Source organism: Styela clava, chromosome 3, assembly GCF_964204865.1.
Source record: "Styela clava chromosome 3, kaStyClav1.hap1.2, whole genome shotgun sequence".
NCBI classification, from domain to species: Eukaryota; Metazoa; Chordata; class Ascidiacea; order Stolidobranchia; family Styelidae; genus Styela; species Styela clava.
Window position 1 is genome coordinate 21399295 of NC_135252.1, and position 25251 is coordinate 21424545.

General features: G+C 35.7%; 2 protein-coding genes across 2 annotated transcripts; both read left to right on the forward strand.

Moving 5' to 3' along the window:
• The first annotated feature begins 2644 nt into the window (after positions 1-2644).
• LOC144420919 (heat shock 70 kDa protein 1-like) lies at positions 2645-7895 on the forward strand. The gene is made up of 9 exons (XM_078110764.1): positions 2645-2736; positions 2895-3146; positions 3436-3559; positions 3708-3767; positions 4203-4269; positions 4864-5002; positions 5886-6113; positions 6357-6546; positions 7477-7895. The coding sequence occupies exons 1-8, from the start codon at positions 2683-2685 to the stop codon at positions 6516-6518; spliced, it is 1086 nt and encodes a 361-aa protein (XP_077966890.1). The 5' UTR covers positions 2645-2682; the 3' UTR covers positions 6519-6546; positions 7477-7895.
• A 7514-nt stretch (positions 7896-15409) lies between these two features.
• LOC120334030 (heat shock cognate 71 kDa protein-like) lies at positions 15410-25014 on the forward strand. Its single transcript, XM_078111157.1, has 12 exons — positions 15410-15539; positions 18193-18322; positions 18764-18870; positions 18958-19209; positions 20125-20248; positions 20859-21012; positions 21267-21414; positions 22372-22549; positions 23253-23392; positions 23488-23718; positions 24043-24231; positions 24704-25014. The coding sequence occupies exons 1-12, from the start codon at positions 15474-15476 to the stop codon at positions 24767-24769; spliced, it is 1785 nt and encodes a 594-aa protein (XP_077967283.1). The 5' UTR covers positions 15410-15473; the 3' UTR covers positions 24770-25014.
• The last annotated feature ends 237 nt before the right edge of the window (positions 25015-25251 follow it).

Consider the following 25251-nt stretch of genomic DNA (forward strand, 5'->3'; position numbering starts at 1 on the left):
AGGGCCTAATGGTTGACGATAATAAAAAATTCAAAAGACCATCATGAAATTCGAGTTGACAGGGATAACGCAAACATAACATAAACAAAAATACAAACACAAAAGAAGTCCCGGAGCCAGTAGAAATTATATTGTTGACTTCATATTTTACGTTGGCGATAAAGACGATCAAAGCCGACACGAAAGAAAGCAATCAGAATGAACTTAAATTGGAAATTGAGGTTCCAAATTATTTCCTATTATTGCGCTCGTCGCCAATGATCGCACAATATCTGTCGAGTTTGTCGAACAGAACTTACAGTTCTGCGAAAAATGAAAAAAACTAACGTCAATGTCCTCCGGGGCGCAAGACATGATACAAACATAATAATAAGAACTCGCATTTGAATGTAGATAGACGGCAATAATAATCACACCAAAATTACGAAACATACCTAAATAACATAGTGAAAATTTAAAAAGTCTGTTTACAAACTTTATAGGGCGGGAGGCAAAATACAGTGTGGCTTTAACATCATAAACGCTTGGTCATGTACGGCAGAATTTTATGGGTAACCTTTATTGACTTCATTCCTTCTAGTTACATTGCCGCTGAATAATGGAAAATACGAATTTTATTTAAGCACGTTTGTAGTCTTGGCAAATACACGGTGAACAAATGTGTTTCGAAATTTAAAGAAGTGTGGCTTGTATTAAAGCATTCATGTCACATAATATTAAACTTTAGTTTTGATCCATAAAAACCTTTCGTTAATGCAAGATTGACAAAGCAGTAAAAATGAATACTTTAAGTTGAGGTAATATCAGCATATGGTATTTTAATCACAGTATGTAATGATGACTAAGACTGGGTACGTAGGTATGTAGAACAGTATGTAATGATGACTTTTTATTTCAGTCCCATACATGGCTTGTGTGTAAACTTAAAATTCATTTTATAGGTAAATAGTAGAATGTCTATTGTCTGCGCGGCGTCTTCACAAAGATAACACTCAAAGCAGACAAAGCGCTATTGAGAACGCAACACAGTATAAAGGGATACTCATACTTGGTAGGGGGTAGGGGCGTATCAAAAAGGGCAATCTGAAAGCAAATAGTCGAATGAAAACACACGATCGAATGAATAGCATATATGTCATTCACAGGAAAAATAAAGAAGAACAAACCTAATTAACAGCAATAAAACAATAGGGATAATGATGTATGGACTCCTTCGCCATATCAATATTCGGCTCATTAGACGGATATTGGGCTGCCATGCAGATGTGGAAGGTCAGGAATAGGGATGGCCATTTTTATGAAATTTGCTCCATTTACGGTCACGCGCACTCACTCAGAAATAAAATAAGACCCATCTCTGAGCTAGGTTTAGGCCGACCACTGAAGTGCCTGAATATATAAAAAGCGTGAGAGGGTCATAGCTCACAGCCAACCCCGCTTGAATGACCTCATTCGAGGGATATTGGGCTGCCAAATAGTGAGCGGATAATAATGTTAGGGTGAATACACAAAAATCGTAATGCCATCCGAGTACAATGTTCTATTTAAAAGGCTTGTTCGTTGAGTGATTTCGCATGTACCTGGTCTAGCTTTTACTGTAAAATGTCTAGAATAATTTTTTCTAGATATTTCGTATCGTTAGCTATAGTACGGGCAAATGGCTGCGTATTTGTATATATATATAGTTATATTAGCTGCAAAGTTAAATGCAAATTTCAGAATGGTTAGGAAACTGATTCCATATAAAAAATTTCTGTTTAATTTTCACCCGTAAACTGTATTGGTTGCATATTACAAATATGTTTTAATCAATTATCAATTATGCCAGCGATGGGAATCGACTTGGGCACAACTAACTCTTGCGTGGCCGTTTTCTGTAATGGACAGGTATGTATGATTTGCACAGGGATAATTCCTTCTATTAAATTTTCTATGCGAAATATGGCGTAATATTAATAACTAAATGATATACCAGATGCAGAGTATCCATCCTCCTACAGCAGGAATCTTCCCAGGTTTAGAACGTTGGCATTCTCAATTTCTCTTCATAACTTGCAATTGCCAATGTCGCGGTGTTTAACGTCATCGATAATTTTCTAGCAGTTGACATTTACTCGAATATTTGTTGTATAATATTTCATCAAAACAGCGGAGCAGTTTCACTCATTTTGATGTTTCCAGCCCCTGGTACATTTTATTTAATGTTATCGGTACGCCATTGTAGAAAGGTACGGAATACGTTAGTTTAGGGCTTTGTGAAATCTCTTCCTTTCTATCTTACTAACAATTGATACTATCAAATATTAAAAATATTAACGCAGGTTGAAATTATCGCAAATGACCGAGGAAATCGAATTACTCCGTCTTATGTATCGTTCACGGTAAATGAACGACTAGTCGGTGAAGCGGCGAAAGTAGACGCGACAGAAAATTACCGGGATACTCTTTGTCGTAAGTATTTCTATATTTGGTTTCTGGACACAATATTTTAAGCATTTTGAAACCGTCTTAAAATTGAGCTTATGCCATGACATTTAATGTCGAGACAATAAACTTTGGTTGTTGTTGCAACTTTGTTATATTTATGTCGCAGCTGTATTGACTAAAATTAGGTTCATTCTAATTTTAGAAATCGAGCGTTTGATTGGACGGATCTATGATGATCCTACAGTTTAGGCTGATATGAATTTATGGGCATTCACCGTTGAAAATGATGACAACAAGCCTAAGATGCAGGTATATAGTTTTCGAAAGCAATACAATATACTGTATGTATATCAATTTTTGTTCAATTTATTTTAGATTCATACATTTTGTTTGACCATTTAGAAATAAATAACATCCAATAGCAGTGACTTTTTATTCAAAGTACTGTATTTAATTATTTATTTCAGGTAGTCCATAGCCACGAAAAAAATATTTTCTGTCCAGAGCAAATAAGTGCAATGGTTCTAAAAGAGATGAAAGTCACAGCTGAAGCATGCTTGGGTGAAACCGTAACTGATGCAGTAATTACAGTCCCTGCATATTTCCACGATGCTCAGCGTAAAGCAACTAATGATGCTGGAGTAATAGCGGGTCTCAATGTTATTGGCATTATCAATGAGCCGACAGCTGCCGCTATAGCATATGGACTGGATAAAGAGGTATTGTTATTTTCAGCTTGCTCAAGTTCGCGGTAAACGCATATCCAATTGATATAGTTGGCTGTATGTACGAGTGGACTGCATATGCATATTTACACGCATATGTTGGCAGTTTATTCATGTCACTTCATCACGTGTTTTCGATTTCCATGATCAATTATGATTTTTTCTACTATTTTTTATCGATTGCTTTTGAGTTTTCGCACTTTAAATGTGTTTACTTTGAATATTTTCTACTGACTAACCTAGTTTCCATTGCATAAACAAAATTTACCTTTATGTATTACAGATCAAAAATCAACGTGATGTTCTCATAGTCGATCTTGGAGGAGGCACTTTCGACGTAACCATCGTGAAGATTGAAGGTCGCAAGTTCTACGTGACGGCAACGGGAGGCGATACTCATTTGAGGGGTAAGATAAAACATATTTTATGCTTGCGTCATAAATATTATACCTTCACAGCTCATAAACCATATATGTGATGAAGAATTAGTGTTTTATAATGATTATTATCTGTTTTAGACTTTGAATTATAATTCTATCATGTCTTTCCTTGCAGGCGAGGACTTTGATAACATACTTGTGGAATATTTTGTTTCCGAGTTCAAACAACAACACGGTGAGGATATAGCACAAAAAACAAAAGAGCATTGAATCGCCTTCGAGTGGCGTGTGAGGCAGCAAAGACAAATTTGTCTTCGTCAACGCAGGCGAAGTATATAGAAGTTTTTACGTTAATTAATCTTTTTATTGGACACGAAGTGGACCTATGAATCGTTTAGTTATTTTGTTTTTGTTGATCATCACATGAGGTTTTTACCTGATAATTTGGCGCCGCAGGAACAAAAAGTTTGGGAACCACTGCTCTATGGAATTCATTTTTGTGTGGGATGATGTCATCAAAATTGAAAATTGCGTTCCTTGTGACGGTTCTGCTTTTGCGAAGTTCATATCTGCGGCTCAGCTGCGATACTGTACCGGTAGGCTACTGTGACAGATTGCATACCCGCACCACTTCGTGCCCATACATTTGAGCATCGCTCTCTCATTTCAGCGAGTTTTTCAAATGTTTTCACGCCTTCATTCCGAAGAAGAGTCTGTGTGAAAGCACCCAATGATACGTGGGGGTATACAAAAAGACCGTGATATCTTTGTATCTATATATTAAGGTTTAATTACGGGCCATTTTTACAACAACCTATTTGACTTTCCAAGGTCCAACATTTTGTCAAATATTTACTTGGTATATTGGATCTGAGGTCTTGAAGATACTTATTCCGTGTTTTCGCAGGGTTCGATTCGAAGCTCTGCAAGGCGGACACGATTTTTGCAGCAGTATTTCACGGGAAAAATTCGAAAATCTGAACCATAATGTTTTCGAGAGAGTCCTTGATACCGTGAAAAATACTCTTTCTGATTCCGGTCTTAAAAAGGAAAACGTGAGATACGCATGAGGCATTAGATTAGAATATTTCAAATATTTGATTTCCTTTTAAATTCTGTTGTCGATATTCTGCTAAGTTATTGGATGTGTGGTCCGCTTGAAATTTTTTCATGACATGTTTAGTCTCTCCAACTACTAGACTCGACCAATTGGTTTTAGTAATACTATCTCCTATTATTTATGTTTGTATTCATACTCCGTGTACGCTCCAAGAGGTCTTTAGTCAGAAAGATTGTTACCTTTGAAAAACCAACTGAACTATCCTTCTAAGATGTTATTCCACTTTCTATTGGCATCGAGAGTCATGGAGGAACAATGCATTTTGCTATTCCGCGAAACACGAAGGTTCCAACCAAGATATGGCAAATCTGGCATACCGAGAAAGAAACCAAACAACAGCGACATTCAAGGTTCGTCTACATGACATATTTCAAACGGTAGATCAGTGGTTCTCAACTAGGGGCCGATGGTCCCCCAAGGGGACCACGACACAAGGCTAATAATTGGTCATAAGGCGACATCGTTTGCATAATTTCCTTCTAAAATAAAATTCCCCGTTTTAGCGCTCACTGCAGTTTCATTGCATAACTAGGCTATTTGCGATCACTAGGTGTATTCACTTTTTGTGCGTGAATTGTTTGAACATAATGGAATTCGGAATCCACCAATCAAAATAGTTTTCTGACAGGTCGACTAACCTGCAGACGGGCTGTTTCAATACACTGCGAGATAACCTTTATATTAGATAACCATTATAGACGCAAAATCCCATATGTAAATTCCTAATGCCCAAAATACGAAAATATAACGACAATTACGTTGGCTTTACCAAATTAACTCGAGATGACAGAGAATGTATTCAATGCCTGCATTACTCGTATGCAATAGGCAGTGAATCATTACGTCCACCTAAATTCCAAAAGTGAAGTGACAAAAATCAGACGCAGGTGGAAGACGTTGACATCGGTTTCTGCTTGTTCAGTTTGTCACAACCTATTTGTGCGAATCTGGTTTTTCTGACCTCGTTAGCATCAAAACCGTCTCAAGGTTAACAGTGACATTCGTCTGGCTATATGAAAGACTGTGCCTAATATGAGGAACCTCGTCAGGCAATCCCAAGCGCAAGATTCCCCTGATTGTCTTCTAAAAAGCTTGGCCTTTCTTGTCCGTGAGCAAAAAGGCGCCGGAAGGGGGCCACGCACCATAAACGGTTGAGAACCACTGTGATAGATTATATCAGTTAATATAAGTTATAAATATATAATTATTAACTTTGGAATTTATACTGCACAGATATATGAAGGTGAGCGCACTTTTACTAAAGATAACCATTTTCTTGATACATTTACAATATCGGGAATTCCACCTGCATCACGGAATAAAGAAATTATAGTGCTTCTTGAAATCAACGCATGTGGAATTCTCCATGTCAAAGCGACTGAGGAATTCACTGGAAATTCAAGTGAAATAACGATCGCAAGAGACAAAGGACGACTGAGCGAGAGCGAGATAAAACGAATGGTAATATATGGAATTTCTTGAACGCTTACAAGATTGCTAAATATATAAACAAGTACGAGAAAATTGGCCTGCAACATAATCGTTTATATATACAAATATTGAAATATATGTATCAAAATGTGTTTTGAAAGCGTTTAGTCAAATTGCAGCCGTACTGAAAGAGCACATTACAGAAATACGCAGTAACATGAGTTTCACGTTAGTACAAGCAAGTGAATCTCTTATCTCTCATTCTCTATGAAGGTGCAGGAAGCAGAAAAGTTTAGAAAACGGGACCAAGAGCTGAAACAGAGAAGCGGGTCGAGGAATTCGCTTGAAGATTACGCGTACAGCCTAAAGAACGGACTGGAACAAAAAATATCTAACACGACAACAAAGAAAATCTATAATGAGCAAAATGATTGAAATTCTTAAATGGTTGGATATAAACAAGGTAATTGTTATTGAATTTTAGATCGAAAAATTTCATCAATTCTTAACTAGAACGGTTGTTCAAAGAAGTTATAGTAATAATTGTGCGCAAACCGGATGTTTGTTGAACTTTGTTCTTGTTGAAATTATTGGTGATTTTTTAACCTATTAAAGCTGAAAATTATATGCTTACTCATTATCAGGTTTGTAAAACTAATATGAAATGTTGAAAAAGATGTGCTGTTTTCGCATGTTTAGAAATTGAAGTATTCTCATAAATAATTTAATCCAGTGGTTCCCATTCTTTTTATCTCGGCGAACCGGTTACATCAAGTAAAATGGTCTCGCGGACCGGCAACAAAATATTGAAATGGCTGACACAAACCCAAAAAATAAAATAGAAAAATTCAAAGGTTTCCTTTTATCGGGTACCTGTTTAGATTGTTGTATTGTTTTTGACTACGCAAAACCCTGCTGTAAAAGTACAATAATACTCACGTGACCTTGTTCACTTATATGGGAAGGGGATGTGGACCAAAACACGCATGTTGAGGTTTTCGAACTTGCGAGATTTAACGAAGGGCGATCGCGTCGAATTGGAAACTGGAAATCAAAAATTATAATTACTCAGCGCCAAGACGTCGTCGGGGTAATTAATACCCTATCATTCAAAGACGCAAATATAACGACGGAAGTGAGCTTGCTTAACTCAGCAACGCTGTTTCGTCGTTACGATTCCGGTCAAGCAGTTAGGCCGGCAGAAAAACAACAAAATTTCTCAGTGTGGTTTATCAGTTGACCGGTGGTTATTATTCAAATCCATTTATGTTGAAATATAGGATACCTTTTCCAATTTTCTCATGAATTAATGAAGCATAAAGTTCGTTAGGGCAATTAAAATTCATCCGAGCACTTTCAGAGTTTTTACATGCCAAACTTTTTATTTATTTAGATAGAACCTCCGGAAATGTCTGCATTAGAAGCGAAGAAAAAAGATTTGGAGAGATTGATTGAATAAGTTGATAATAGATATATTCCCCATTATCTTGCATATCGTCACGGTAATAACCGAATTGCGTAAATCATTTTTAGCAGTTTTGAGAAAAACGTAAAAAACTTCCTAATGATATTGTTATGCCATTGAGAGTCAATAATTTGCCATGGTTCAATTTTTTGATCGTAGCCGGATTTAAGTTAATTTGAATGGCGCAGATAAGTGACGTCATAATGGCGCACTGTGACTTAGGCAGAAATGTGACTATGACTTGGGGACATACGCAATTTTGCAATTTCACTATATGCACCAGTCCTGAAAACTAAACATTCCAAAAACGAATGTAATTCTTAGTATCTACAATGTCTAATCCCCAAAATAGCTGATCAGTTTCATTTACATTATTTTTTATCCTTAAAAATATATATTTCATCAATATAACACGTTCTGCACACCCACCGAAATAAGACTAAGATTAAATATAAAGAATAAAACAGCAATGCTTCCAATATAAAAGCCAACCATGGTGAATTGGACTCGGACAGTGAATATCACAAGCGCACGTCTTCCTATACTGTAGTATAAATTCAAATTAATCCGAGATGCAAAAACTCGAATATACTTCGCCGAGGTTTTTTGCATTTGTGACGTCACAATAGTCCTGCTGTACCAATGATAATTTATTGACGAAACAATTGCACGAATGTGCTGCATGTCATACTGAATTTCCATTTTTATAGGTTTCGGAATTCTTAAAATAAAATCTGAGTTAACAGACAGGTGCGCAACATTACATAAATACATATTTTATAAAAAACTCAAATTCGCCAAAAATGACTTACGCAATTCGGTTATTAGCGTGACGATATGTAAAAACTCATGAATATAAAAAGTTCAATAACAAGACTCGCGGACATTCCGAAGCAAGGTAATTGAACGCAAACACGATTAAACACATATTGTAGTTTGTGCTTTAAAGCAGTCGTTGAGACAAAAAATTCTCCAACTACTCAATCAATTACTTTTGAAGTTTCTTTATGTTGAAATTACCCTGTTACTGCTTTCATTGTTTTTAATTTTTCACAGACTAAGATCCTTTTTTAATTTACTCAATTTCCTGATCCCGAATAATTACGCCAGAATAATATTTTCAGCTGAATTATCTTGACCAAGTTGAGATAGCAAACGTTTTCCATTGTTTAATTAATTTTCTACTAAATTTCAATATTTTTTTCATCCATTTTAACACTGTAAATCAGAGGTGACGAACCTGCGGCCCGCGGGCTGCATGCGGCCCGCCAAGGACTTTCGTGCGGCCCATGAAGCATTCAGGCAATTCAGTGTATGTTTGGCGTAAAGTCACAAACCTCCAAGAACTGTACAGAGAGAACGGGATCGCAAGTGTTATTCATATTACTGGCAACAACACTATTTCCAACACATTTTTTTGGATCATCGATACTTCTAACAATGGATCAAAATGACCATTGTCGTAGCATTGTTACGCTCTCTTATCGGCAAACGCATACGGTTTAATTAAGGAGTAATCTCACCTTATGAAAATGTGATACTTTTGTGCACGATACACGTGATATTTGAAAGTAATAAAAAGTTTATAACTTCTGCTCAATGATCAAATTTTAAATAAAAAAAAAACACTACGTTCTGAAATATCAAGTTAGTAACTATCCAGTTGCGGTTCGGGTTAGGAAAGATTTGAGGTTTTGAATTCCCGACGCAATCTGGATTCTTAACCCCCACCCACCCTAAAAATGTAGCCTAATTGAATTATTTATAATTTACATTCAACTTTGAGCGGAGGCGGTGGTTTTTTATAAGAAATCTTTGTACAAAAAATCCCAAAATACTTTTCTGAGGCATTATCAACTAGAATTTTGCATATTAACGCGACACAAAATGTCATGAAGGAAGATTCGATAATGCGTAGGTTGATATTATCATATGGGGAAAGGGTAAATCGTAACAAATCCTAAAATTTTTATACAACTTTATACAACGCAATTAGGCAGGCAACTCGTGAAAAGAGCCCACTTTTTCGACTGATAATGTTTTTTACTGTTATGTTGTCGTTTAGCGATTTTGCAGTTGTGCAAAGTATTTCATTGGCGACCATTAGGATTCTATTTTTAATTTAATGCTATCTAACTTTAATTCTGTGTTTAATGTAACATGCGGCTGCGTCTACAAATTGAGAACATTACTATGATAAATTATCACATCAATCTACGGCCATAAAAAGTGTTTCCAACTGACCGATTATATTTAGTTTTGATTCATATTTTTGCGATGTTACGAATTAGTTTTATAAATATGATGTTCTTGCATCACTGACTGTCTCTATCATTAGATATTTATATGAACGCCCGAAAAATCCCTGGATCCGCTATAAAATATCAAAGACTACAATTTATTTCAATCAGTACATTAAAAATTGATTTTGCAATAACACGCAGGTAGTAGACTCACACTTTCGTGTTAAAAATGCTGTGGTATTCGAAAGGAAATTTGGATCTGGAACAAGCGAGCCGAGCGTTTATATTACATTATATAATTGAATAACATCAGCTGTATTGATGCCGTTGTTCGTTTGTAGATGAAAATCAACAGGTATCATACGGTAGTACGACTATAAATTGTGCAGCCCGCTCACTCAGCGGTGACTGATAAAGTGGCCCGCGACAGCAAATTGGTTCGTCACTCCTGCTGTAAATGATAAAAATATCGTCACATGAAGCGTATTGTAACAATGTGAGAAAATTCACGGGAGATGGTATTAAAATTGTTGAATATGTGTGCGCAAGCTTATTCTTCTGCCAACTGACTGGTAAAGCTCATGGTTGCAACAAACTGCGCGCCGAGACAATTTGCTAGTCTCGACGTTGTTTCTTCGACATCCTACTAAAACCGGAACTAAGTATACTGGTAGACGTTGACTGAATGCAAGAGGTGTGTAAGTGACGGGTTAATGTACACGATGTTGATGTAAAGATTGGAAGTCAGGTAGAGGGTTTGAGTCGCCAGCTGAAACAAGTTTAAAATTAATTTTACGCAACTGATTTGACGCTTCGCTTAGACAGGGGTCACCAAACGTTTTTGACCGCGGACCGGGTATGACTCAAACTGTGTTGAAACGGGCCGGACAAATATTTTTTGTCAATGTAATACAATAAATTCCCAAAAGTTGGGAAATCCATTCAACAATATATATTCTACATTTCTGAAGACTTGAATATTAAATTCTATCTATATCGCAGAATATAGATCGAGAACATCATAGGAAAACAAATATACTAGATTTCTATATCTAGACAACTATCCTGAGTTTAGCTGTTATCAAAACGTTGCAGTCATGGATTAGGAATGTTACAAAATTTGCTTTTTCGCGCCAAAAAATGTACGCATCACGTCTGCTAAGTACCGTTACGCCGTGTCGGAATACAGCTCATAAAAACGACTACGGACTGCCTGCTGTAGAATGGAATTTCATGAAATTTTGACATAATTAGATGAAATAAAAAACTATTATCTGGTATTTGATTTTCCCAACATTCGGAGCTTCTGAAAAGAACGCTCAATGTTATACGTAGTGCAAATTAATGATATTGTCTATGGACACCATAAAATTTATGTCGACGTGTGTATTTCTTTCCTAACTTGATACTTACCAATTTTTATGAAGTTTGTGCAATAAGAACATCGTTAATTATTACCCACAATGAACCACTGTCAAACTATCATGCACAACTCCAGCGTTTATTTGCGACGATCTTTCGGCGGTGTCAAGACCGTTGCCAGAATAAAATCCTGAAATAGTCTCAATCTCCATAGTGACGCGATTGAAAGATTAGTGATTGATATGTATATTTAAAAAAAGGAATACAATCTTTATGGAAAAAATTCCGATATCTCGTGAACTTGTTTTTCATTTTTACTCAGATCTATCCAATGAGGCAGTTTTTATTTAAATAGTACTGTTAGCGCGAAATGCACATTCGGCATTCATTTCAGCACAAGAAACGTGAACAGTTTCGCCTCACGAGTGTACGAGTGCATCTTTCACAGAAAACGTTGCGTACCGATAGAGAATTTTAGCCTATTTTGTCACAGCTATTTCTAGACTAATTTTTCAATACTACCATTAAACTACAAAATTTCTCTTGGAAAATTTTTTTGCTATTTTCACGTGTTATTGCTGGCCGGATAAAGTGACGCCGCGGGCCGTAGTTTGGTGACCCCTGGCTTAGAACATGAATTTCCTAATAAATAAAATTCTGCGGGCTACAATACGACATGGTTATTTCAAAAAAGATCAAATAAGTCGATGGTGGTTAAGATCTGCTCTAATACTCGATGCCCGCTACAATTCAGAGTTTATACCGGGCAATGCGGGGGTGTTTCTGTAACAGCAGTGTACCGCATGAACAGGTGACCAAAACTGCAAGTTCATTTAAGCGCTGCGCGCCTCGTCGACATCCCTTGCGTGTGATTGAACAGCGGATAATAATTGAAAAAATGTTCACTACAATTCCCAAGGCTTTGTCAGTTTATGGATTATGGAGATAGGAACTGGGTTCTTGGAATAAGCAGGCTATTTTCTTCTGCGAAGGTGAGCTTAATAGAAATTTTAATATTTGACTTATTTGAAGAGAAAATGGCGGCAAATTGTAAAAAAGTGGAAATTTCCCAACGATCGGCGCGCATATTCGCTGCTGCCATGGAAACGAAACATCAATCCGAACTTCCGGTGACAGACAGAGAACGGCTGAGATTCGAATAATATTATTCTTCATTTGTTTAAACTCTTGTAGGACAAATATGCATTGAATATGACAAAAGAAATAGGAGTATTACGAAAAGTATAAAAATTCGTGGACAAAGTTTTGTTATCCAATTTTTAGTACTTGCATATTTCCTCATAGGTTCTTCTACCTTTTTATTCCGCGAGAACACTTTCATCATAAAATTGAGAAACACATGATATAACATCTCTTATAACATTAGTTTTATATATATACTCTATTTAAACCCGCGATTGGCTATATCATGACACTTGTACACATCACATCTACACGAGTAACTTTTTACCAACCGACAGACACGGATATCATTCTTATTTGTCATACGAAATTGAGCAAATTTACATACGGAAAATAAACCAATAATAAATAAAATACAAGAATGTTTATGACGAAGTTCAACGGGAAATTGTAAAAGAATTTTTTTTTAAATATATATAAATATTGAGACATAAATGTTTTTTCCTGTATGTGAATTTACAATATCTTGTAGATTTTCAAAGTTTTGCTCAGTCAGGTATTAAAATCAATATAGATGCTTACATGAATGTGTCACGCGAAATGAACGTTGGTCTGCGTGACCCCGATGCTATGATATTTCAGAGCAAACAAAGTGCGATAAAAAACAACATCACAACCTCATGATCGTCGATTAAGCTAAGGCCCATGCGTTAGAATGATACAATTATTTAAGGTATATCAGCACAAGAGTATTTAAATAACAAATTGCATAATGAAGGACCGAACTAAATTCACGAATTAAATAATAGCCTGACAATATATTTGAGTAAATAAGATAGAGTTACATTACTAGAAAAGAGACAGACAAGGAGGGTGATTGTGATAAATCTCTACTGGCTAGGAGTAAGAGTGGAAGTAGAGATTTAATTGAAAAGTCATGAGATGAAGGAGAAAGAGAGAGAGAAAATTAAATATCAATTTAGGTTGGATCACTCAACTAAACTGAATAGATTTAAAGCGAACAGTAATGAGGATGATTAAGTATTTGACAGGCAAAACCGAGAAAAAAAACGTCTAAAATCACTGAAAACCTGTATGGAGATGAACTCGAATGCTTATTTATTAAAAGGACTCGGGTGACTCGGGTCATCTAAATTAAATGATTTAGACTTGCCCTGACCGCAAGTGCGACCTCACTCGCTGATTCACTCGAGGCATAGGAAGCTATGAACTATAGTTTCATTTACTTGAAATCGAGGTAGTATATTTGGAAAATTAATATCCATCGGATTTATGAAACGCGTAAAAATTATTTTCGGTTTTGGTTGGTGGATCGTATAATAATTAATTATTTAAAAGATTGAAGTAAATGATTTGCATGCGGTTGTTCCATCTATGTAATGCAAGGGACCAATGCTCAAATATATGGATACGAATGACAAAACTATAATATTTTACCCATAATTCCTCCAGAACTATATCATGGACAAAGCTGGAATTATGTAGCGCTATCGTATCTGTGATTATATTGTAGTACTACAACAGGAGTTGTCAATCCGCGGCTCGCGAGCTGCATGAGGCTCTTGAACCAGTTTCATACGACTCTTTGACCTTGGTTATTTTAATTAGGGAAAAAATAAGTTACAAACTACGATTTATCAATTTCGATCAAACATATTATGATTCCTCGTGCATTCTTCTTGTACGTCGTAGATACAACTTTATTCACTTCACCATGCAATCGTAATCATTACGTCACAATTAAATTCTTTGCTGTGAGACGCACTCATTGCACTACAACGACTGTCGTAATCGTAGTTCTGCCAGAAATTATCGTTTGGGTGAAGTAAATGAAATGCAGATAAAACGTCACAGATTAGCCCTTCGTCGTCGACGACTCATTTAATTCTGAGACGCAAATGCGCTTTAAATTAAGGGAAGGCACCATTGAGTTATGGAAAAGCATGCCAATGGGAAAATACGCCAATGTCAAACGAGCTGCGCATAGGGTATTGTCAGTGTTTGTTCTGACTGACACCCATGTGAAAGAACTGCGTCGACTGGCTACAGCGGCATACCAATAGTCCCACTAAGTAGCATGCATAATAATAAATAGCTTGTAGATTTCTGTCATAATCATGTTGGTTTGTAACATTTACAATAAACTAGCATTCTAGCAGAGCTGAATAAAGGTATATCTGATGTTCATGTGTGTTCTGGTTTATAATATGGCTCTTCGCGTATTAAATTACGAAATGCAGCTCTTGGTCTCTCACTGGTTGGCCATCCCTGCACTACAAGTGCTTCTAGTGGGTGTGGGGTCCTTTATAAACGAAAAAAGCGGGGAGAGCTTTGACGTAGATCGCCATGCGTGGCAAAATAAGAAACCGTGTTCCCATGAATATAAATAAAACAGCAAGATGTTGAATGAAAGATCAGATCTCATAGAATTCATGGAAAATTTAGAAATAAATAAAAGTAAAAGTCTTCTACAACAATCTATAAAGTCCAGTAGGTAATTTAAAAAACGATTTATTTACAAGATCCGTAGGTCCACTTTGAGCCCAATAACATTTGAATCTTTAGTATCACTGGATTGGGCGCCAATTACAGCGCAGACTAAAACAGTGTCTTATCTATGTTTGTCAAATAAACGTTTGCTGATATAAGTGTTCCACAAACATCTGTTGTGGATACAATAAACCTCGGTCATAAGAAAACTATTTCGTTCCTTCACGGTTTTATGTGGTCGACTATATTTCGATTTACCAAGTATGGGCCTGAAATATCTAGTGTCAAAGCATTGTTCATGCTAAAACGTTTAAATATAATATAAGGGTAAACTAAACATATACGAAATACTACCACGCTATTGTTGGTGTTAAAGACATAAAATTGTTATTTTTTTTGTTATATTTTTATTTCGTGCGCCTCTGCTTTTGCGTTAAAAAAGTGCGAACGCTTAACCTACTCCAACAAACATAGTTGTGGGGTTAAAGTAATTGGTGTGATAACTGTGTATAATTAGTATTTGTATTAGCAGTTTCCTTTTATGATGCAACGGGATTATTGCAGAATACAGAATCCCATAGTAGTTAATTAACTAGCAAAATGGACTAACTGTTTCAAATGCAACTTCACTAATAGATTATACATAAACGTTGGTAAAACAAAATAATGCCGGCGATAGGAATTGACTTGGGGACTACAAACTCATGCGTGGCGGTTTTTCGGAACGGAAGGGTATGTATATGCTATGCTAATTATGGTGCGGCAGTGGAGAAACAGTTGATAAATAAGAATGAATATAAAGTCTATTAGAATTGCATTTTTTCTGCTATAGAGAATTTTAATGCTGTTGTGGATTTTGTTTTGAGGATGCAATATCCCAAACGATCAAGTTTTAAAACGTAACTTAAGGATGAAATCACGAGGATAATTCTCGAAAGTATGCTGAATTCTAACCTATGTGGTGCAGACATGGGAGATAAAGCTTTTTTTTGTTTATAATATGATTATTATTTATTATACAAGAACGCTCATTCCGCTTCTCCCGCAAAAACGCATGGCGGCATCGACCAGATGTTGGAGTGCGACGCGCAGTGCATTTTTTTGGTCGAGAGTGGTCCTGTGACTATCAATGACATTGATGAATTGTGATCAAAGTGAACGATTTTCTAGTGCAAGTTTGATGTTCCCTTTTTCCCTTTTTAGTGAATTTATTGGAGCCATTCAGAAAGTTCATATACCCAACACGACATTGTTTAGTAAGGGAATGTAAACTTTGGCCATTATTTTTTGAATTAGAAGAAACTTTCAGCAGCACCTCACAGATTTTCGGAATCACCAAATTCACATAATACATAGTTCGTATTAACAGCTATTTTATTGTAACCACAAATGTTAAAAGCACGTGGAATTTTCCTGGAATTTCGCGATATTTAATATTCTCTGGTCATTCAGGATAAATCGAACTCAGACCAGGGTCAAAAATCAAATGCAACTATTTCTCATGGATATGCGAGTTATGATATTAATCCAATTAAAGAGTCCAACTGCACACTAACACAAATGTATTTTTGTAACGTTTCGTCCGACCAGAATCAGACCTCCTCAGACAAGCAGTTTACAACAATGTAAAACGCTATCAAGAAAATTCACAACACAAATTAATTTTATTTTTTATCTTCTGTGTAAAATTTGATGCTCCATATCACAATTTGTTAATAAGGTCCCAATTTTAAGCGAACAATATTATCATTACTGTCCCAGGGACGCAATATTTGTGAAGCTAATAGTTGACTCTTTTATGCTCTTAATTTTATATCGCTTCCGTGTTATTTTCATAATATAATAATATTTAAAAACTCCGCCAATTAGTCATCGCCTCAATACTCAGTGTTGAGTATTTACGTAACTCAGCTTTGGGTTAAAACACTGATATTAAATACTTGATCAAATCGGCAATAATGGCATTTTTATGTAGTCAAAATAATATTTTTCTGCCAAAATCTCGGGAAATTTCCATGGGATACATTATTTACCTTACTTATCTGTTTCGACGTTTCTAAATTTAAAAAAAAAGTGCTGATGGGCTATATGCAAAATTGGAAAGGTATGATCGGCGCAGAAAGAAAAAAAATAAAACAAAGTTTTTCACATTCATCGTTTTCGTCTGTTAGCGAGAGCCACAGGTAAATTCTTACCTGTATTTCTTGTAAATAAATAATAAATTTTATTTTGCCTTTCATTGCGCCGTGATTTGTATTATTGAAAGTTATTGTGTCGGAAAAAGAGAGTTCTTCTTTCCTTTTGAGCGCCCATAACGACGTTTGAATTGTTCCTTATCTGTTTCATGGAGAGAAAGAAAAATGCCCTTTACTGAATAACAATCAACAATTCCAGATTCTTATTTGTCATTATCGGTGCCAACTAAAAAAGATAATTGTCCCGAAAGCAATAGTGTTATGTGCAACGTTTTGAATTACCGGTGCATAGTCTTATCTTACAAATTCTTATTTTACAAAATGTTTAATTTACAGTCAATACACGCGAACAACAGAATCACTTTAGGTATTTATTCCGGAGTTATGTATTGGTCTCGGGACTCGGACACGAGTCCAGCCCAAATACTCGTAATCGGCCGAGCAGAACCTTTTTAGATTTGTGGCACCCTTAGCATTTGGCAACGAGCTATGGCCGGTAGTAACTAATATCGATTCCAGCCTGCATGTATCAATCGTTGTCAGTTAGATGGAAAGAGTAATACAAATGTGCAAGGCTTTGCTGTTCACGCGCAAGAGTTTGCTTCCCAACTGACACAGTGGTTGAAACGAAACTCCGTTAACGGAACGGCTCGTCTTTAATTTGTAATATTAACGGAAGAACGCTTTTTCGAGTATCTATGCTGTTTGAAATGAATGTAAAACAAAAGCTAGGGCCCCTGACCTGTTAAAATCGGCCAGGGCACTTTCGCACTTTTTTTTAAACTGCGAAGCACCTTCGCACTCATAGTTTCCTTAAAGTGCACTCTGCAACCAATAGTATCTGTCGAAAGCCAACTTCAAGAATTGAAAATGCAATGTTTCGTGAATCATTTAGATTTATGCTATTACTCCTTCAACCTAAAAGATTTGTTATTACTGGGCACAAATTGGCGGTTATAAAACACGGGCATACTTTCATGTAAAATTTGTCATGTGTAAGAAATATTTCCGTCTACATATTTTTATCATTTCTCTCTTGATAAATAGTATAACTTAATTATTGTTTTGCAGCAATTTGTCTTGTGACGGTTTGAAATGTGCGAAAAAATCATAACAGCATAACTCATCCCTTGGCCTAAAAATTTACCTTGGCTTACTGGATTCATTATATTTTTTGTTTCATTTCACAGGCAGAAATTATCGCAAATGATCTCGGAAATCGAGTTACTCCGTCCTATGTCTCGTTCACGGGAAATGAAAGACTTGTTGGCGAAGCCGCTAAAGAAGAGGCGACTGAATATTTTGAGAATACTCTTTACCGTGAATATTTTTATAAAAAAACCTTTGTAGCCAATTTCGACTCTAAAATATTGAACTTGTACTCCATCCTGTGAATTGTAAAATAAAAACCCTTCTGTCGTACGTACTTCTGATTTATTGACGCAACTTTGATCTAATTGGACCCAACTATGTTAGGATCACCGGGTAAATTTATTGGGATTCGTGCACTTTACTCAGGGAGAAATAACTTCAATAGATAATGCAAAACTTTGGGAAAATTTGCGAAGAGTTGGGGTCCGATTGAAAACAGTAGCTTGTTACGTAGCCAGTGTATGCTTTTAGAAAACACTGTTGGGAATTAGGTCGCTAAAAATTGAAATACACTCATATCATATTTTGTGACTGAAAAATAATATATCAATTTTGGTATGCCTAAGTGACAACTGTATTGACTTAAAACAGTGTTCATTATAATTTTAGAAATTAAACGTTTGATTGGACGAACATATGATGACCCTTCGGTTCAGGCTGATATGAAATTATGGGGATTCACCGTTATTAATGATGGTAACAAGCCAAAGATATCGGTAGGTAACCACTGAAAGCAATATAAAAGGTATTATACCATTCATCGTCAAGTTGCAGTAATCATTTTTTTGCTATTTTATTTTCAGGTAGTACAAGGCCACAAAAGAAATGTATTCCGCCCAGAACAAATAAGTGCGATGGTGCTGGAATATATGAAAAACGCAGCTGAGGCATTCTTGGGTGAAACCGTAACTGATGCAGTAATTACAGTCCCTGCATATTTCAACGATGCACAACGAAGAGCAACTAATGATGCTGGGGTAATCGCAGGTCTCAACGTTATTGGCATGATCAATGAGCCGACTGCTGCCGCTGTGGCGTATGGACTAGATAGGCAGGTAATGCTATTTTTATTTCCTATTCAACCGTTTGTGCATGTTCCAAAATATATCAATTTTATTCAATTAGCTGGTTATAAAACTCGCTGTATATGCCTATCCATTTTACTTCATATAAACAAACAAAAGTTGAACTATAACATGTACAGTCAAAAATATGCATATGCAGTCAACTCATATAGACATGGAGCTAATGTCATAGGCCTATAAAGCTACAGCCATATGCATATACAACCAATTCACTATTATATACAGCCATCACAGTAATGTACAACATACACAGGATATGAAAAATTTGTCAAAGAACATTATACCTTGTTTGCAATCCCAGTTTTAAAACTAAGAATCGATTCCAATGCACCGAAACCGATTTTACCCGATTCCACGAAAAATCGATTCTACTCGATTCCACGAAAAATCGATTCTGGAATCGAATCCGGAGTCGATTCCGCCATCCCTAGCTTGTGGCCCGTATAAATGAGTTGTCGGTATAGTGATACGACATTGACTGTGTATACATGGACCTTTGTTTATACATCAATTACTTGACTAAAAATGTTTATTGATTCGACCATATACCCATATGAAATTCCTTGTGTATCTACACTACTTGAATGGCTGTTTAATATATAAATTTGGCAGTATATTAGTTGACTGAACATAAATATATTTTAGCTGTATTTTTATATCGCGTTACCAACCCTATCGCAATTGGTCGGAGTATTATGTTCTGGTTACATATGCATATTTGATTGGTTCTCTTTAAATATGACTGTATATTCAAATAGGTTGGCTGCTTATCATTTTTCTTCACTGAATATTTAAACTTATAAACAATATTCATTTAAGTTATCAGTTTGTTGATAACGTGTTAGTTTGATTCTAATTATTAATACGTTCAATCATTTCACACAGAGCGACAATGAACGAAATGTTCTCATATTTGATCTCGGCGGAGGCACCTTCGATGTTACCATCGTGAAAATTAAAGGTCGCAAGTTTAATGTGAAAGCTACGGGTGGGGACACTCACTTGGGGGGTAAGATACAAACGCATTTTATGCGTATGATAATGTATACCGTATAGCAGGGGTCTCCAACTCAAAATATGTCGCGGGCCACTTTTTGAAATTTTTTGACGACGCGGGCCACAAACTAACATATTATTATATACAAAAATCAATAAAGTAAATCTGAATATATTTGTTGAAATTACTCTCGAATCTTACACCAAGCGAGACATGAAACATATTTGTTTACTTGTGTTGGATATTTGGCACCGTTTTGTAGCGGTGAGAGACTTGATGTTTGGCCATATTTTGCGTTGGTTTGCTGGTCTTTTGACAGCATACAAACTCTCGACCGTTATTTTTGTTTTACTTTTAACAGTTTGTTGTACCGAACACTTGATGTTACATAAAACGATAAAACTCATAGTTGACATCATACTATTCTAGTTTTTTCTGGAAAAATCTCAACCACGTGGCGGGCGGCACAAAATGCTTTGCGGGCCGCGTGTGGGATACCCCTGCCGTATAGCATGGTTGACCATAAACGTAACAACTAGGTTGTGTAAGCTATTATTATGATTATCAACTAGTTGAAACTTAGCACAATATGTAACTTATGTCTCTCTCTATATATACGTAGGTGAGGACTTTGATAACATACTTGTGGAATATTTTGTTTCCGAGTTCAAGCAACAACGCGGTGAAGATATATCAAAAAATAAAAGAGCATTGAATCGTCTTCGAGTGGCGTGTGAGGCAGCAAAAAGAAAATTGTCTTCGTCTACAAACGCTAAGTATGTTATACGTTATTTTATCATCGTTTAAGACATGCACACGTGATTTTTTTTTCTTGAGAAGTTTTCACGATTTTCACTCCGCACAGAGCTACGTACTTTCGCAACATGCTTTATTTTCAACCTATGCATCATTTACAACCTATTTAACTAAGTGACTTTAGAATTATTTAAAAACAATTTTCCAAAATATATACTTAATATATTGGATTTGAATGCCTGAAACTACTTATGTCGTGGTTTTGTTTTTAAAGGGTTCAAGTCGATGCTCTGCAAAAGGGATACGATTTTCGCAGCAACATTACACGAGCAAAATTTGAAAATCTGAATTACAATTTTTTCGAGAGAGTTCTTGATACCGTGAAGATTACACTTTCTGATTCTGGACTTAAAAAGGAAAACGTGAGATATGCACGAAGCATTAGCATACTCTACTTCAACGCAGTGATTTTACACTTGTTCTGAGAACCTAAACTTTTTTGCTGTAACTGATGTTGAAACAAATTATTTTTCGTTCCAATCCCTAAACCATTTGAGACTGACAGACAATTACTTGAATTGGAGCCACGTTTTGAACAGATGATTTCGAGCGAACTCGATTTATACATACCGTATATACAATGTACACATACACTATGGTAACTAAACAAAATTATGTTGGCATTTAGTTTTTTTATATATATATTCACACATTGGGATAATTTTTGTGAACAAAACAAGCCATAAGTAGCCATTCATACGATGCTAGATGAATAACTTCATTAGTCACTAAAAGTTGTGTACTTGTTGAAAGTCGTGCTTGTTATTTAGTTCTCGGGAATTCTGTCAGCTAACTATTGTAATTATTGATTATATTACATAACAAACTGTGATACTAGGTGTATCTAAAATCAAGATTAGAGCCTGTTTTGGTGCCTATTTCTCAAACATTTCCCCCGGCCGTGCCGTCGCACACTTTTTGTCGCTTCCCTTTTCTGGCCCTCAAATTTTATTCTGCTGTGTATTTTGGCTCGCGGTGACAATTTGGGGGACCCCTTATGTGGATGTGGATTGTTTCTTAAATACATACCATTTTTTTAAGGATACAAATAGTTTTATCGCTAATAGCAAATTATTTGCCAACCCCTAAATTTCGATACACCCCCCCTAAAATGAAAAGCTGGGGAACATACTAGGTGAAAGCATAGGAATTAAAATCGAGATGTATCATCAGCGATGCCAACACAACGAGCCTTACGCCGGGTCGGTAATCTACGGCCCGCGAGGCTTCACTGATGTTAATTGATATATAAACATTTTCTTAGGCAAGTTTTGAAAATTCTATCATGATGCAAAATTAGGATTTCACTATTTATTTAGATTGATGACGTTGTTCTTGTTGGAGGCTCTACGCGGATTCCAAAAATCCAAGAAATGTTGGAAAAGTACTTTGACAACATAAAGCTTAAAAGAACTATTAATCCTGAAGAGGCAGTTGCTTGTGGTGCAGCCGTATACGCGTCTTCACTTGGTTCTGTAAAAGATCTCGCTGTATGTAGTCGTTCCTCAATAAATTTCCACAAATTAACCAAAAATCAATGATCAGGCGCGCTAGTGTTTGCTGGCCCTTATCGAGACGAGAATCTGAAAAAGCAGATTTTGGGGCATTGCAATTGTAAAATGCCTTTTGTCGAAATGAACTTTTTGTCGGCGACGCCAATCATATTTCCAATGTTATCAATCTACTTGCCACATACAAAATTCTTAGAACAGTTGCCGACCACAAAGGGGCAAAAACGAACTCAAAGTGCATAAAATATTTTAAGATGTTTCTTTTAATTAAGTAATCGTATATAGAATTTCAGAATCAACGCAACAAGTAATATGTACTGCCATAGTTGAGTTTGCATAAATAAATTACATATTTATTACAAATCACCATTATTGGTGGCAGCTCACAACCATACGAGTAGTAGATTAAGATAAATCCTTCCTATAGCCACAATGGTTTATATATAAATATATTTTGTGATTAACCGACTTCACTACCAAAAACGGGTGCGATTATCATTAAATGTTTTGTAATCGAATAACAATACAAATCGTTACATAAAAGAATACATATTAAATAAATTGGCTTATTTCGGTTTCAAATCATGTAGTGTTTCGACAGAAGACTTTCTATTCTAAAGATTGAGAACACATACTGCTTAGTTAAGTAACATTTCAATTATCTCAGCTAAAGGAATTTGCTCTTGAAGATGTTATTCCACTCTCTATTGGCTTCGAAAATTATGGAGGAACATTTACTTTTTCTATTCCACGAAATACGAAGATTCCAACCAAAGTATGGCACACCTGGTATACGTCGGCAGATAACCAAACAACAGTGTCATTTACGGTTCGTCTACATAACATATTTCAAACAATAAGGTATAATTAGTTATTACAGGATAAAAATATATAATTAATAATTTTGGAATTTACACTGCACAGATATATGAAGGTGAGCGCACATTGGCCAAAGATAATCGTTTTCTCGATAAATTTACAATATCGGGAATTCCACCTGCACCGAGGAAAAAGGGCAAAGGCAAAGTGCTAATCGAGATTAACGCGTGTGGAATTCTTCATTTCAAAGCTATTGAAGAAATCACTGGAAATTCAAGTAAAATAAAAATCGCAAGAGACAAAGGTGGATTGAGTGAGAGCGAGATAAAACGAATGGTAATCTAATAAATTTAGTGAACACTCACAGAAATGAAAAATATATAAACAAATATGAAAAAATGGCCTGTAACATATTCACACATTTATTATCTTAAATTTCCAAATAGGGAAACAGGGAACAAACTGCAATTATCTTAACATTTTAATTGTACAATATTATTTTCAAACATATGTGCAAATATATAAAATGTGTTTTGAAATTGTTCAGTTCAAAACTGCAGCCGGACTGAAACCGCACATTACAGGAATATACAGAAACATAAGTTTCACGTTAGCAAAAGTAAGTAAGTCTGAATCTCTTATCTCTCATTCTCTATGAAGGTACAGGAAGCAGAAAAGTTTAGGGAAAAAGACCAAGAGCTAAAACAGCGAAGCCAGGCACTTAATAAGCTTGAGGATTACGCGTACAGCGTAAAGGAAGAACTGGATCGAAAAAATCTAACGCGGAAGCAAAAAGAAGCAATTATGAAAAAAGTGAATAAAATTCTTCAATGGTTGGATATAAACAAGGTAATTGTTTATAAAATTGAAATCAATGACCTATTCAATATCAGGTATGAAAAACTGATATGAGGCGTTGATTGAAAAAGATTTGCTGTTTTCGCGTGATTTATAAATTGAAGTATTAATGGCGAAAAGCTTCATAAGTACTACGTTTCAATATAGGGTGTTAAAAAAGTAACGCGAAATATTTCTTCATTGCAACGTTAAAAAGAGGTAACTGTTAAAACACGTCAGTCGTGTACTGTTTAAATGGCATTTTACCGTGATTGAGTACTGTTAAACGACGTCAGTCGTTAAATGTTTTAAGTAGCATTTCGTCCCAATTTCTGTTAATTTTCTGTACCTTCTTAGCACCCTGTAACCTTGCTAATTTTCTGTTAGCTCTTATGAATACATGAAACATAAAGTTCGTTATGTCAATTAGTATTCAGTCTAGCACAGTCTAGCAAAGTTTGAAAAAATTGTTTTATTTATTCAGACAGAACCTCCGCAAATGTCTAAATTGGAAGTAAAGAAAAAGAAGTTGGAAAGAGCAATTAAATAAGTTCATAATAAATTTTTTCACCTATTCTGGCATATGTACATACTGATGATTACAAAACTCGAAATAACAAAACTCGCGGACATTCCGAAACAAACTATTTAAACGCAAACACGATTAATTATTCACATATCGTAGTTTGTTTTTCCGAATTGTTTTTCAACTACAGAATTAAGTACTTCTAAAGTTTTATTTGGTTGGAATTACCCTGTTGCCTTCGGGACTTCATTCTTTTTAATTTTTCACGATCCTAAGATCCTTTAATTTACTCAATTTCCTGATCCCGAGTAATTACGCCGGAAATTTGATTTTCAGCTGAATCATCTTCAGATAGCAAACGTTTTCGTTTGTTTTAATAATTTTCTATCAAATTTCAATATTATTTCAGGTCACTTTCACATTGTAAATAATAAAAACATTCGCCACATGAAACGTATTGTCACAAAGTGAGAACATTCACAGGAGATGGTTGAATATGTAAGCGC